Source organism: Eumetopias jubatus, unplaced genomic scaffold, assembly GCF_037043125.1.
Source record: "Eumetopias jubatus isolate StellerSeaLion01/CBP00866 unplaced genomic scaffold, mEumJub1_p1.0 scaffold_3, whole genome shotgun sequence".
In the NCBI taxonomy this organism is placed as follows: domain Eukaryota; kingdom Metazoa; phylum Chordata; class Mammalia; order Carnivora; family Otariidae; genus Eumetopias; species Eumetopias jubatus.
Window position 1 is genome coordinate 128,771,195 of NW_028274809.1, and position 13,036 is coordinate 128,784,230.

The window sequence follows — 13,036 nt, forward strand, 5'->3', positions numbered from 1 at the left end:
CTGGAACACTCTAATATAGAAGTTATACTTATAAAGATTGTGTCTATTAATCTAAAAAAGCAACCCATAACCAAGTGAGCAGAGCAGAAGGAAGTGAAATGGACAACTAAATACAAATCCAATTTTGACAAATCCAATTTTGTGGACTCTGCTCTAACTTAACTTTGTAAACTTTAGGGTCCACTACTTGTGATTCCACTTCTCAAACTTAAGGCAGAGATTAACTGGAAGCTATTTACCAATTCAATTTTATCTTCACATTATCCTTAGCCTTAGGGAAAGGAGCCATTAATTCTAGGTGTTCCCAAAATACAATCCTGTGTATACATTTGAGGCCAAGTAATTCAGAAATAGTTTATTCATAAAGGGTATTTTTAAGACAGTTTCAAATAAAGTCTAATAAACTAGCTATTAAAGGTTCAGAATATCATTTATAATCAGTAAACAAAAATAAAATGCCATTATTTACTTATGTATTTGTACCTTATAGGTCTGTGAATGTCCTATCTTCTGCCAGAGTGGAAACTATTATACCTCACCCACCATGGATTAAGCCTAAAGCCTTCACATTCTTTACCATGATTATAAATAGAAGCTTTTCTTTCTAATAATTCATTGGCTTTAACATATACAATTCCAATGACTAAATCCCAAAATAAAAATATATTTACCATCCAAAAAATTCTGTTTCTTTTTTTTTACAAAAATTTAGCCTCCCGGAATAACTTAAAGAAGTAGATATGGTAAAATGATTTCTTAAAGTACTTTTCTGTCAATTAAGGTGATGATAATCACTTCAAATTTTAACACAATATCAATCATACACCAAAATTTCCTAGGCTCCTAGTAGATCAATACCAGTCTAAATCCAGAAGACTTAAAAATCTCTTTGTATTCATTCTAAATCAGAAAGACCATCCCCCTTCCTAACAAAGAGATAAGCTACCAAGTAATTTTATAGAACCTCATCTTATTTTTCATGATTAGCTTATTTCCTGTATTGAAAGTCTTTTAAATGTTATCTGAGAATTCTTTTAGTTTAGGAGTACAGTTGTTTTTAGCTTACACACTGAAATTGACAAGCACCTAGAAAAAAAAAATCCACAATTAGTGCAAAGCCAGCAGACAATATTTTAAGTCATTCTTCCAAGTACCAGGGCTAAGGTTACTAAATGCCAAATTTTAATTTCCTACCTTGCTTTTTGAAAGACAGCAAATACAAAAATAGTTTAACATTAGGTTTAATGAGGTTTATAGCACATGTATTATTAGTCTTATTTTAACTGCAAAAATATTTTAGCCACATTTAGAAAAAATAAACTTAATGAGAATATAACCCTATATTTCGAAAGGCCAGATGCAAGAATACTGATTCTTTTCCTTGTAAGTAGAATACATGCCATAAAGCTTATGAAACAGTCACTTCATAGGAATGAATACATTTTTAAAACACTGGTTAATCTGTGGGGAATTCCACATTTGCCTATTTAACAAAAATACATCCACCTTGTAAGGCTTTGGTATAGGTGATTCACAGCACTTCCATCATTTCTCTTTCTTCTTTGCCTCACTCTTCTCTAGTTCCTTTGTCTGCTCACCCTTCTCCCTTTTCATGTTTACATTTGCTCTTCCTTCTTTATTTCTCCCCTTAGAATTATCAATTATTTTATAGTCTTCAAGGAGTGTTTGTCCCGTTTCTTTTGCAGTTTTCTTCACCATTGCTTTGATACCAATGTTGTCGATATTATAGGCAGTTACACCAACATTGATGGCAGAATCTACTGCATCATGTGTAGCTTCTCCTGCAGTATGCCCATACCTTTAAAAGATTAGAAAAAAGTGTAATGAAATTATAAATACAAATTAAGATCTTCTGATGTAGTATTAAATAAGTCCCATGTTTAGTATGTTATTCCTGAAAGCAAAATAAAAGGTTATGTTTCAATTTAATTAATAAAACACAGTAAAGAATAAAATCAAACTGTGCCAAGGCTGTATCTCTCCTTTAGCAAAAACTGTGAAAATAAACTCAGGCTAGCTGAGATTAATGTAATAAAGACTGTTTATGTTGAAGAATAAAATGTAAATTATAATAAAGATTGTTCATCAGTCATTATTTCCTTTTTTTAACCCGCCCCTTCTGGAAATAGAGAATTTTCAATGAAGCAACCATAGGACACAAAGAATCTATAGTAACTATAAATGGTTTTGAGTTCTACCTTAACTAGACTTTGGTTAGGTCTTTATTTTTTAAAGAGGGAACAGGGGTGGGATAAAAGAGGCGAGGAGCAGAAGGAGAGGGAGAGAGAGAATCTTAAGCAGGCTCCATGCCCAGGGCAGAGCCCAACAGGGGGCTTGATCTCACGACCCTGAGATCATGATCTGACCCGAAATCAAGAGTCAGATGCTTAGCCAACTAAGCCACCTAGGCTAGGCCTTTTAAAGTATCAGAATCTGGGGTTGTCTTTAAGAAAGATTCTACAACACTTTCTCCCTCACTCCACTCTGCCACAGACTCACTGGCCTTCTTATGTTCTTTGAACCCATCAAACACACATGTGCCACCTTAAGACATTTGTACTGGATGGTATCCACCTAAACTATTCTCACCCCAGGTATTCACATGTCTCACTGCCTCACCTTCTTCAAATCAGCTAATTATTATCTTCTTACTATTTCACCTATTTCAACTGCCTTGCTGCTCTTATTCTATAACTTATCACCTGCTACATACTATAGAACTTATTAACTCCCATTGTTTTTGCTTTGCTTATTGTCTTGCTAGAATATAAACCCTATTAGAAAAAGGACTCTGCCATGTTCATTAATGTATCCTATGCACTGAGAACACTGCCTAACATTTCATATTTGTTCAATGAATAAAATGATTAATTCCTGCCCTAATCCACCAGTTTCTATAGCATCAAACGTGTAGCAAAGTGGGAAATTATAAAAGCGCTATACAAAAGTAGTTATTGACAATTACCAATATCTGTGTTTAATACCATTTCTATAAGAAAATACAAGTTAAAGGCCTATACAAAGATACTAAAAATTATTTCACTGCTTTTTCTCTTTACCACCCTTTTAAAAGCACCAGGTTTTTTCTTGCTTAGCAAGCATAAACTTAAACAACAAACAACAAAAAGGCAACATTTTACAATTTCTCCAGGCCACACTGAAATTTCCTAGGTGCTTTGTGACCTGTATCTGGACATTTTATACTAATACTGGATCTGTTCTTTGAATTCACAAGTCCTCTATCACCATTAGTCTGGCCAGGAACAGTGGACTGTGATCCTAACTAGCTTATTCATGCTTGTTTTTTGTTTTTCCAATCTCAGTGCTAGAAGTGTGAATCTTACGTTCCTGAATGAGGATTCCATTCTGTTCTGTGCCTAATGTTAATAATTAGAACCAGAGGATGACAGAACCTACAATTTGTCAAACCGTACATCTATACCACTCTTTAAAAAAAGATTATTTATTTGAGAGAGAGAAAGCATGTGTGATTTGGGGAAGGGGCAGACAGAAAGGGAGAGAGAGAATCCTGAAGCAGACTCCTCACTGAGTGCAGAGCCAGACACAGGGCTCAATTCCAGGACCCTAAGATCATGACCTGAGCCAAAATCAAGGGTCAGACGCTTAACCAACTGAGCCACCCAGGCACCCCTATACCACTCTTGATTGGGGCTTTCTCACCAGTTACCAAACATCAAATCTTCCTTAACTGCTGTCTGCCAGTCCCTGTTGCTTTGCAACCCCTCAGCATTCCATAGCATTTGCTGATTTTGCAGAAGACATGGAAGCTTCTGTCAATCAAGCCCCCACAAATACTATCATCAGGTGGCAATGGCTAAGGTTAAATGAGAAGAAAGAGGTGGTAGCAGTTTCAGCACTGGAAGAGTGAGCATAAGTCTTGGTTGAGCAGGTTTCTCTTAGGGCTTTTCTTTTCCAGGTCTGTGTGAAGGATCTGGAAGCCACACTATAGATGGAATTGTTAAAGGAACTGGGAGTATTTAGAAGGTAAGAAAAAGTAAGTGAAGGACATGAGGATAATGTTTAAATACTTGTATCGTTACCATATGGAAAAGAGAAAACTGATCTTATATAGCTCCTGAATAGATGCTATATAGAACTGGTTTTGGGTAATATGACATCTGCCAAAAGAATGACCTTCAGTGAATTTGAATTTGCCCCTTCACCTGGTGCAAATTTAAGGGCGAATTTTAATTAAAATTCACTAAACAAACCAATAAAATACTGTACCTTAAAAAGGTAAATTCCTTATAGAAAAACAATTGTACTAAGTTTATTCTTCAGAAAAATGTAGAACACATTGTATCTTAGAACAAGATAAAATTTTAATGAGGGGACAACAAAAAAGGATCTAACTTACTAAATTTATATGATTTTCCTCTAAGCAATTTATTTATTTTTTTTAGTAATCTCTATACCCAGTGTGGGACTCAAATATAGGACCACAAGATCAAGGGTCATACCCTCTTCTGACTGAGCCAGCCAGGCATCCCATCCTCTAAACAATTTCAAATGGGAAAAAAAAGAGGAGCTTAAAGGTGAAATTGAAGCTATGTAGATAATGATGAATTATTTAGTAGATACCATATAGCAGATTAGAAGTTATTATTGATTTTTATTGTTCCTGTAGGTCTCATGTTCCTAAACTTAGAATAAGACAAAAGCATTAATGTAACTGACAAAAACAGTCTTAATGAATAGTTCCTACACATTTACCTAAATATTTTAAGAATTATATAGATCCTTAGATAAACCATTAATAATCAAGGAACATATCTGGAATCATAATCAAAACCATGAAAGGTATAAACAATATACTTCTCTAACACAATCTGCATTTAAATATGCCTACGTGAAAAGATAATCTTCTGCATTGGCTTGTAACACCAGAAATCAGATAAGGAAGTATATATAATACATTTGTTTTTCTCCTAGGCATAATGCATAAAATTAGGCAGATTCAAAACAACTTGGGAAAATATCATAGGCAATAAGAATACAAATTTTATTATACTATCATCAGTTGGATTTGAGGAGAAAAACACAAATGCTTACGCTATCAAATACTTTTTCAAAGTGTAAACAAATGTAAATTCATAAATATAAAAATATAAATTTATTACATTTACATTCATAATTGTAAATTTATGTAAATAAGAACTAAAATGAAATAACTAGCTCTTCCATTTCTTCAGTGACAATATCATTAAGTTATTACTGGTTTTAATACTTACAGTTTCTTCTTTTAAAAGACAATTTCTACTTCTGGGCCAGATTATTCATAAGTGAGGAAACAATATTACAAAACCCTTTAACATCCCCACTGCCCTCACATCTTTCCAAGGTTCTAATTAAATTACTGCTAAGACCAAAGTAGCTTTATAGTTAGAAATACAAACCTACTTAACTAAATTCTCACCCGTTTTTTCACTCCATGAATCTTTGGAGTAAAGGATAAAGAGAACAGCAATACATACCATAATTAAAATAAATTAGCTCAGAACCACTGTTAAAATGTCCTTTTTACCATATTAAGATCTCCTCACTAAGGACCAAAAATATAAAATCTACACCAAAACCTTGCTAGTTATGTGAATCCCAAATCTTTAATAAAGCTCTACTTAATTGTACTTAGATACGCATGTTTTTTCACCAAAGTAGGAAATGGACAAAGCCACTGGAAGCATTTACTACTTTCTAACATGACTGCCTACTTATTTCTGCTAACAAATGATACTGATAATCTAAAAATAATTCACTTTTGGCCTAAAAGGCACTTCTGACTTTTTTGGGCTCCTGCAACAAAAGAAAAAACTATTTTTCTAATTACGCCTAATCCACCAAAGTAACCTCACAGCCACAACACAAAGAGTATTACAGATCAAGGCTTTAGGTACCAAGAGGTAGTAAGCTGGAAGACTTGGTTTTTATATTTCCACCAAAAGAATTTCAGATCTATTCTGTATCTTCTTTGCCAAATCTTTTGGTCAAACTGACACTCCAAGATGTTATGTTGCTTTGACTCAAAAGGTATGCATGCCCCAGATGGAGATCAAATCAACTCAGACTGGAAATTAAGTTAGTTTTTCCCAAGCCACAGGCAATTTACTATAGTGGCAGGGAATGTAAATGCATGATAGATAGTGGTTTCTAACTCTAGATACTAAACTTGCACAGATGTCTCATCAAGGACAGGGTTGGTTCAGTAACTGTGCTTTCACACTGCATGACACAAAAAGACCTGGCTTACATCCCAGCTCCACCACTTAACAGGGCTATAATCTTTAACAAGGTATTTAACAGCTCTATGTTTGGGCTTCATTTGTAAAATGGAGATAATAGTGTTAAAGATTTCTGCTAACAAATGATACTGATAATCTAAAAATAATTCACTTTTGGCCTAACAGGCACTTCTGACTTTCTTGGGCTCCTGCAACAAAAGAAAAAACTATTTTTCTAATTACGACTGATCCACCAAAGTGGGTGGCTCAGTCAGTTAAGCATCTGACTCTTGATTTTGGCTGGGGTCATGATCTCAGGGTTGTAAGATGGAGCCCCACACTGGGCTCTGTGCTGGGCATGAAGCCTGCTGAAGATTCTCTCTCTCTCTCTCTCCCCCCCACTTCAAAAAAAGAAATAGTGTTAAAGATTAAATACATATATTGAAAAGCACTGAACACAATGTCTGATACATAAGTATGAACTCAAATGTTGTGAGTAGATAATTAATACAAATAACTGAGAGTTGAGAATACCATTAATATTACTTTTTGGTTTCTAAATAAAAATTTAATATTAGGCTTTAAACTAATTCAAACTCGGGTCCTTCATACTAGATTTAATTTTTAGATCTAGATTCCTCTAGGACTTATAAAGAATAAAGAGCTAAAATCAGATGATCCTAAGTCTCACCTTTAATAGTCATCAGATTAGCTTGGGCAGATCACTCATTTCTATGTTTCCCCACTTCTTAATATATGAAATAGATGACATACCATCTGTCCATTCCATAAGAATGAACAATGGCAGAGTCAAATAAGATGTGACAATATTTAACATTCTTTGTATACAGAAAGGGCTAATGTTAACAAAGTAAAATAATTATAATACAAGTTTTTCCCATCAAAACTACCAGCAAACATCACCCATCAAGAACATGCAGTTAATAAGGTATTCAGAAACTACAGGCTTTTTTTTCATTAAACTTATTCTTTGTATTAATGATGAACAAATATAACCATTAGTAATATAAGGCAAAGTCACAGTAATTCTATTAATTTGCTTAAAATATTATTAAGAAAAACAGAGTAAAAAAAAATTGTTTCATCAGATACTCAATAATGACACAATCATTTTAACTGTCCTGAATTTTTGCAAATGCTGTAAGAGATTTAGTCATTAAAATGATAAAACTCAACTTACTTGTATCTGACAGTTTGTACAGTTTCTGCTGAAACATTGTTAACAATACATTTGGCTGCACATTCCAATCCCTGCCAGACAGTTGAAAATCCTGCAAATATATTTAAAAGTAAGTAAAACTACAGCTAAACAAATGGACCTTCCTAGTTAAATTTATGGGTCTGTTACCTTGAACACTACTTGCTGCTACGACCATAGCACCATCCAAGGGAGACTTCCCATTTCTGTCTTTTTTAAGAGATTCTGGAACAAGTTTGCTTCCATGCTTTTTGACATGTGGAGCTAGTTCCTTTCCAACACAATTTGCTACAGTGCAAACTCCGTCAACTAATATAACCATAAAAAAGGGAAACACTTAGAAAAAATGTATTCTTCCCTTGATTGTACTACTCTTACACTTAGCAAAATTCTTACATGAGCATCTAAAGTTGTTTTATTGCATAATTTAGCATTTCTACATAAGGATGAGAACGACGGCTGGCTAGTTTTTAAACAAAGGCTACTATTTGGTTTAAAGGTATGTTTGCAGAACCTAATGATTAAAATCTTGCCTCTTAAATATAATGTTCTTTTTGGCAATTTGCTTAAAAGAAAACCAAGACTGCTGCAATGCAAGACTTGTAGGTCCATCTTTCATGTTTTCCAGCTATGTGTATTTCTACGTTTTCTCCATACTGACAAATATTTCACTGACAGAGTAATAAAGTATTTAAGTCTATATAAAAGTAAACAAACCAAAATCTGATTCAAAGAATAATGAATACCAAAAGATAATCTTACTAAATCTAATGATAATTCATTAAGGAGTGATCTGGCCATCTTAAAATACCAAACTTTAGATCTATGATTCTCAAAGGAGAAGGAATTAGAAGCATATTACTTGGGAAGGCTGACACCAGAATCACTGAATCAGCTTAATTCAAACAATACATCCCTCCCACTTGATCCCAACTACTAAGCAGTGAGCTGTCCTTAGAAGAATGTGTCATATTCAAGGATAGCAAATACATTCAGAGCCATTCCTTTTCAAAGGCACAGACACTCCCCTGACACATCAAAATAACCTTTTAACCAATGTTTCTCAAACTAATATGCAAATAACAATCACCTAGGGATCTTGTTTCTGAATCAGTAATGTGTACCAAGTACCTGATATATTTCTAAGGCTCTCAGATAGGCTGATGTTGCTACAGATCCCACTATGAGTAGCAAGGTGACCCTGCTTTGTCCTAATCCTTTACTCTTAAGGTTAAACCATCTAAATGAACATTTAGATTAACCTGAATTGAGAGATCATTTTTAATTTAACTGAAAGAAGTAAAGTCCTCCAAAGTTACTTTACCCAGGAATTGACTGACTTTCGCTGCTCCTCCTGTAGCCTGCTTCGCTATATAAAGTCCCCTGGTCACAGCTGGACTAACTTCCACTGGTTTTTCTTCTGGTTGAATCCGTTCACGGAGTTTAGAAGCACCTTTCTGGATTGCTTTGCCGGTAAATTCAGCACCTTTGACCAAACCCCAGCTCACCCAGGAAGCACCTTTTTAGAGGAAAATTTAAAAGTGCACAATATTAGAGCTGATTATACCTATAAACCTTTTAATAAATCAAAAGGAAAAAAACAAGGAATTTAATGTTCAGATCCCAAACATACCATAAACTTTCAAGCCAACTTTACAATTACAATATTCTGCCTAGAATACACTTTTTCTAAGTAAATTCATCTTTCAGTACTTAGGTCACAGATCACTCAGTAACATAGTTCTGTATTACCCTATGCTGCTACTACAACTTGTAGGTATCTTCTACATGTTACTTACCACATATCACTATTGTTAGGGACTAATTTTGGGTTTTGGTTCCAATAACACAGTATTTGGCTTAAGGACTCAGGTATCCTTGTTCTCACCTTAGTCCAGGTACCACTTTTACTCTATAAAGTACTGAGAGGTTTAGACACAAATAATGCGAATTGGAATCCAGTAAGTCTAGATCTCAAACACCAAGGCAGAACTCTTGCTTGCTTGCTTTAAACAAAAGGTGTAAGGCAGGGGGTCCTGTTCCTCCCTCAATCCCAAACCCAAATCCCATGATCTCAGCATCTTTTAGTTTGTAACATAAACCTGAATGACAAAGACAGAAGAATACTCAAAAAATACATGAGAAGAAAAGATCTAAGAAGAAAACTGGGAAGCCTAGATGGTTTAGCCATTTCTCATGAGAGTAGTTCCCAGCCCTTTGCTTTGCTCAATGCTTCTTACAGCATGCATGAAAAATGAAACTGTCAAGAGAGGAAGCAGGATAGCATAGACTTCTCTAGTGAAAAGGCCCTGTGCCCACGTGACGAAAGGAGAAGTGGGAAGGAGATGGGAAAAGAAAAAATACCAAGGAGAATAGTTTCCCTTAAGAGGAAGAAGAAAGTGTTACCCTGCTTTGGAAAGCTTATAATTTTAAGTATTTCCTTTTTGCGGCACCTGGGTGGCTCAGTCGTTACGTGTCTGCCTTCGGCTCAGGTCATGATCCCAGGGTCCTGGGATCGAGTCCCGCATCGGGCTCCCTGCTCCGTGGGAAGCCTGCTTCTCCCTCTCCCACTCCCCCTGCTTGTGTTCCTGCTCTCGCTATGTCTCTGTCAAATAAATAAATAAAATCTTTAAATAAATAAATAAATAAATATTTCCTTTTTGGCTACACCCTGAAAAAACAAGCTTTTAAAGCTAGACATATAAAATACCTTAGTATATTCTCCAAAGGTCTGTGGCACGGTTTTTATGTAATTACCTTGGTCTATGAGTGACTAGGCATCCAATGATCATGTGAAAATCCTGTTTATTTAAAAATGCTAACAATTGGGGTGCCTGGGTGGCTCAGTTGTTAGGAGTCTGCCTTCGGCTCAGGTCATGATCCAGGGTCCTGGGATTGAGCCCCAAATCGGGCTCCCTGCTCAGCGAGAAGCCTGCTTCTCCCTCTCCTATTCTCCCTGCTTGTGTTCCCTCTCCTGCTGCCTCTCTTTGTCAAATAAATAAACAAAATCTTTTTTTTTTTTTAAAGATTTTATTTATTTATTTGAGAGAGAGAGAAAGAGACAGCACGAGAGGGAAGAGGGTCAGAGGGAGAAGCAGACTCCCTGCTGAGCGGGGAGCCCGATGAGGGACTCGATCCTGGGACTCCAGGATCATGACCTGAGCCGAAGGCAGTCGCCTAACCCACTGAGCCACCCAGGCGCCCCATAAATAAGATCTTTAAAAATAAATAAATAAATAAAAACGCTAACAATGAAAAACAAAGTGCCAAGTGGTAACTGATTAGAAAAACTGTTGTGGAAAAAAAAAAAAGAAAAACTGTTGTGTTTCTCTTCCTGTTTTAGTCAACATGTCCACCTCTAGCTCAAACACTACCCCCACTGTCTGACCCCTGGGGGAGCACCAGGTATCAAACCCAGACAAATATCTTCCAGCCAGAAGTTCCCATAACAATAAAGGGATTGAAGACCTCTATTAAAAATATACATATGGGGTTTAGAGTTAACTTACAGGTTGAAAAGATCTAAGAAGTAAACAGGCTGAACTTGAAGGAAGACTGAGAAATCATAAAAGACAATGAAACAAAGGAAAGCTTAAACAGACTATACTCCTGCAATGAAACAAACAAGAGGGAGAGAGTCCACTGATGACTTAGAATAAATGGAAATTAGATAAATGAAAAGTCATAGGACTGATAAAGAGAAATACTAGATGCAAATTATAAAGAAGCTATCACCATGAAAGACTGTATAATAGAGATAACACATTAAAACCTAAGATATTACAAAAGAAGATCAGGAAATGTAATATTTTATTGGTAGCTATTAAGATCTTTTAAATGGCATGTTTAGTGCCAGATATAGATTTATTCTATCCATATTCGTATTATATGCATCCATTTAATGCTGAAATAGAGCAGACAATGAATGTTTCCTGAATAAATGAGAAGTTGCCAGATGACTTAAAATGATCTCACTCAAATCTAACCCAATGGGGGGCGCTCTAATCAGTCTATTGTCACAGATCCTCTCTCTCTTCCCAAATTAGCTTACTAAACTCTCCATCTAAAATATTTGGCAGCTGCCTTCTTAAAAGTGTAATTCTAGCCTTCCAAGCCAATATGCCAAGCCAATATTCATCCCTGGCAAATTTTAAGCAGTTACTTCACGTTTTTTCACCTTTTATATCCATGAAGCACAATACTGTAGCTTTTACTGATCTTTACTGATCTTCAGACACTGGACAGGAACCAATCACAGGTTAAAGTGAATAAGCTCAATTTAGATCCCTGATTACTTATCTTTGTATAGAGCCTGCATGAGTCAGGTACAAACAGTCTCTTGACAGATCAGATCATTTTCCCTGGAGTAAATCTTGGATATTTTCTGCCACTTTCTTTGTTACTTGTACCTTAAGTATTTGGTGAGCTAGTTGGTTTTCATTCTACCTATTAAAAAGCACGTAAAGGGGGCGCCTGGGTGGCTCAGTCGTTGAGTGTCTGCCTTCGGCTCAGGTCATGATCCCAGGGTCCTGGGATCGAGCCCCACGTCAGACTCCCTGCTCAGCGGGAGGCCTGCTTCTCCCTCTCCCACTCTCGCTGCCTACATTCCCTCTCTCGCTGTGTCTTTCTCTGTCAAATAAATAAAATCTTTTAAAAAAGTAAAAAAAAAATAAAAAGCATGTAAAGAGATATGTACTCTGATTGGCAGTTAAATAATTTTAACATAACCAACTATTAGGGCTATTGCTAGAACTGAGGAGATAAGATGAGAAGAAAAGAGTTACTAAAGTCAAGTAGTAAAGCAGGACCCTAAGTGTTATCATAGTGTAGTTTTTGCTCATTTTCAAATAATGCATTGCTGAGAGTTTTTCTGAAACCTCTAAAGAGATCTGTCCCCAGGATTAGCTGATTCTAAGGATGCTCTACCTCTCTGAATAGAACCAGTATGTGGAATCTGTGTGGTACCTAGGAGGCCTAAGATTTAGTGGCATACAATACTTTCCAAAGGCAGCCAAACAGTATCACCTGTTCCACATGTTCTTTCAATATGACCTTGACATTCCTCCCACTGAGATGTGGGTAGGTCTGTCACATCCCCTTAAGTCTGAGGTTTGTTACTTTCTTGTAATGAGTGATACTAGAAATTTCCAAGAATATGTTAGAAAGGGTATGGAGCTTCTGCCTGTTTGCTCTATTATTCATGCTTGGAACCCTGAGTCACCATGTAGAAGACCGACTAGCTTAAGGTTGCTAAGCTGTCAAACACATGGAGACCATGTCTAGGCACTCTATTTGGCAGTCCTGGATTTTGAGCTCTTCCAACCCAGACGCCAGATTTGTGAATGAAGGAGACTTCAGATGATTCCAGCCCCCAGCTACTGAGTCACACTAGTCAGCCTTTGAGTCTTCCTAGCTGAGGTCCTGCCATCATGAAGCAGATACAAGCCATCCCTGTTGTAACCTTCTGGAATACCTGGCCCATGGTACTCCTAAGTATAAACAAATGTGTTGTTTTATACCAGTAAGTTTGGGATGGTTTGTTACACAGCAATAGTAA

The 13,036-nt window shown here is 36.1% G+C and overlaps 1 protein-coding gene across 8 annotated transcripts in view; it reads right to left on the reverse strand.

Moving 5' to 3' along the window:
* Nucleotides 1-340: 340 nt before the first annotated feature.
* The window catches only part of SPART (spartin), a 28,535-nt gene continuing 15,839 nt past the window's right edge, over nt 341-13,036 (reverse strand). For 7 of the 8 annotated variants that reach the window (XM_028106268.2, XM_028106259.2, XM_088021807.1 and 4 more), the window contains 4 exons: nt 8,804-8,998; nt 7,630-7,788; nt 7,462-7,552; nt 341-1,819 (listed from right to left, as the gene is read on the reverse strand). In XM_028106268.2, coding sequence (XP_027962069.1) covers nt 1,546-1,819; nt 7,462-7,552; nt 7,630-7,788; nt 8,804-8,998 — 719 coding nt within the window. In that variant the 3' untranslated portion in view covers nt 341-1,545. The remainder of the gene's footprint in view (nt 1,820-7,461; nt 7,553-7,629; nt 7,789-8,803; nt 8,999-13,036) is intronic. The other variant, XM_028106278.2, reaches the window with a different exon arrangement.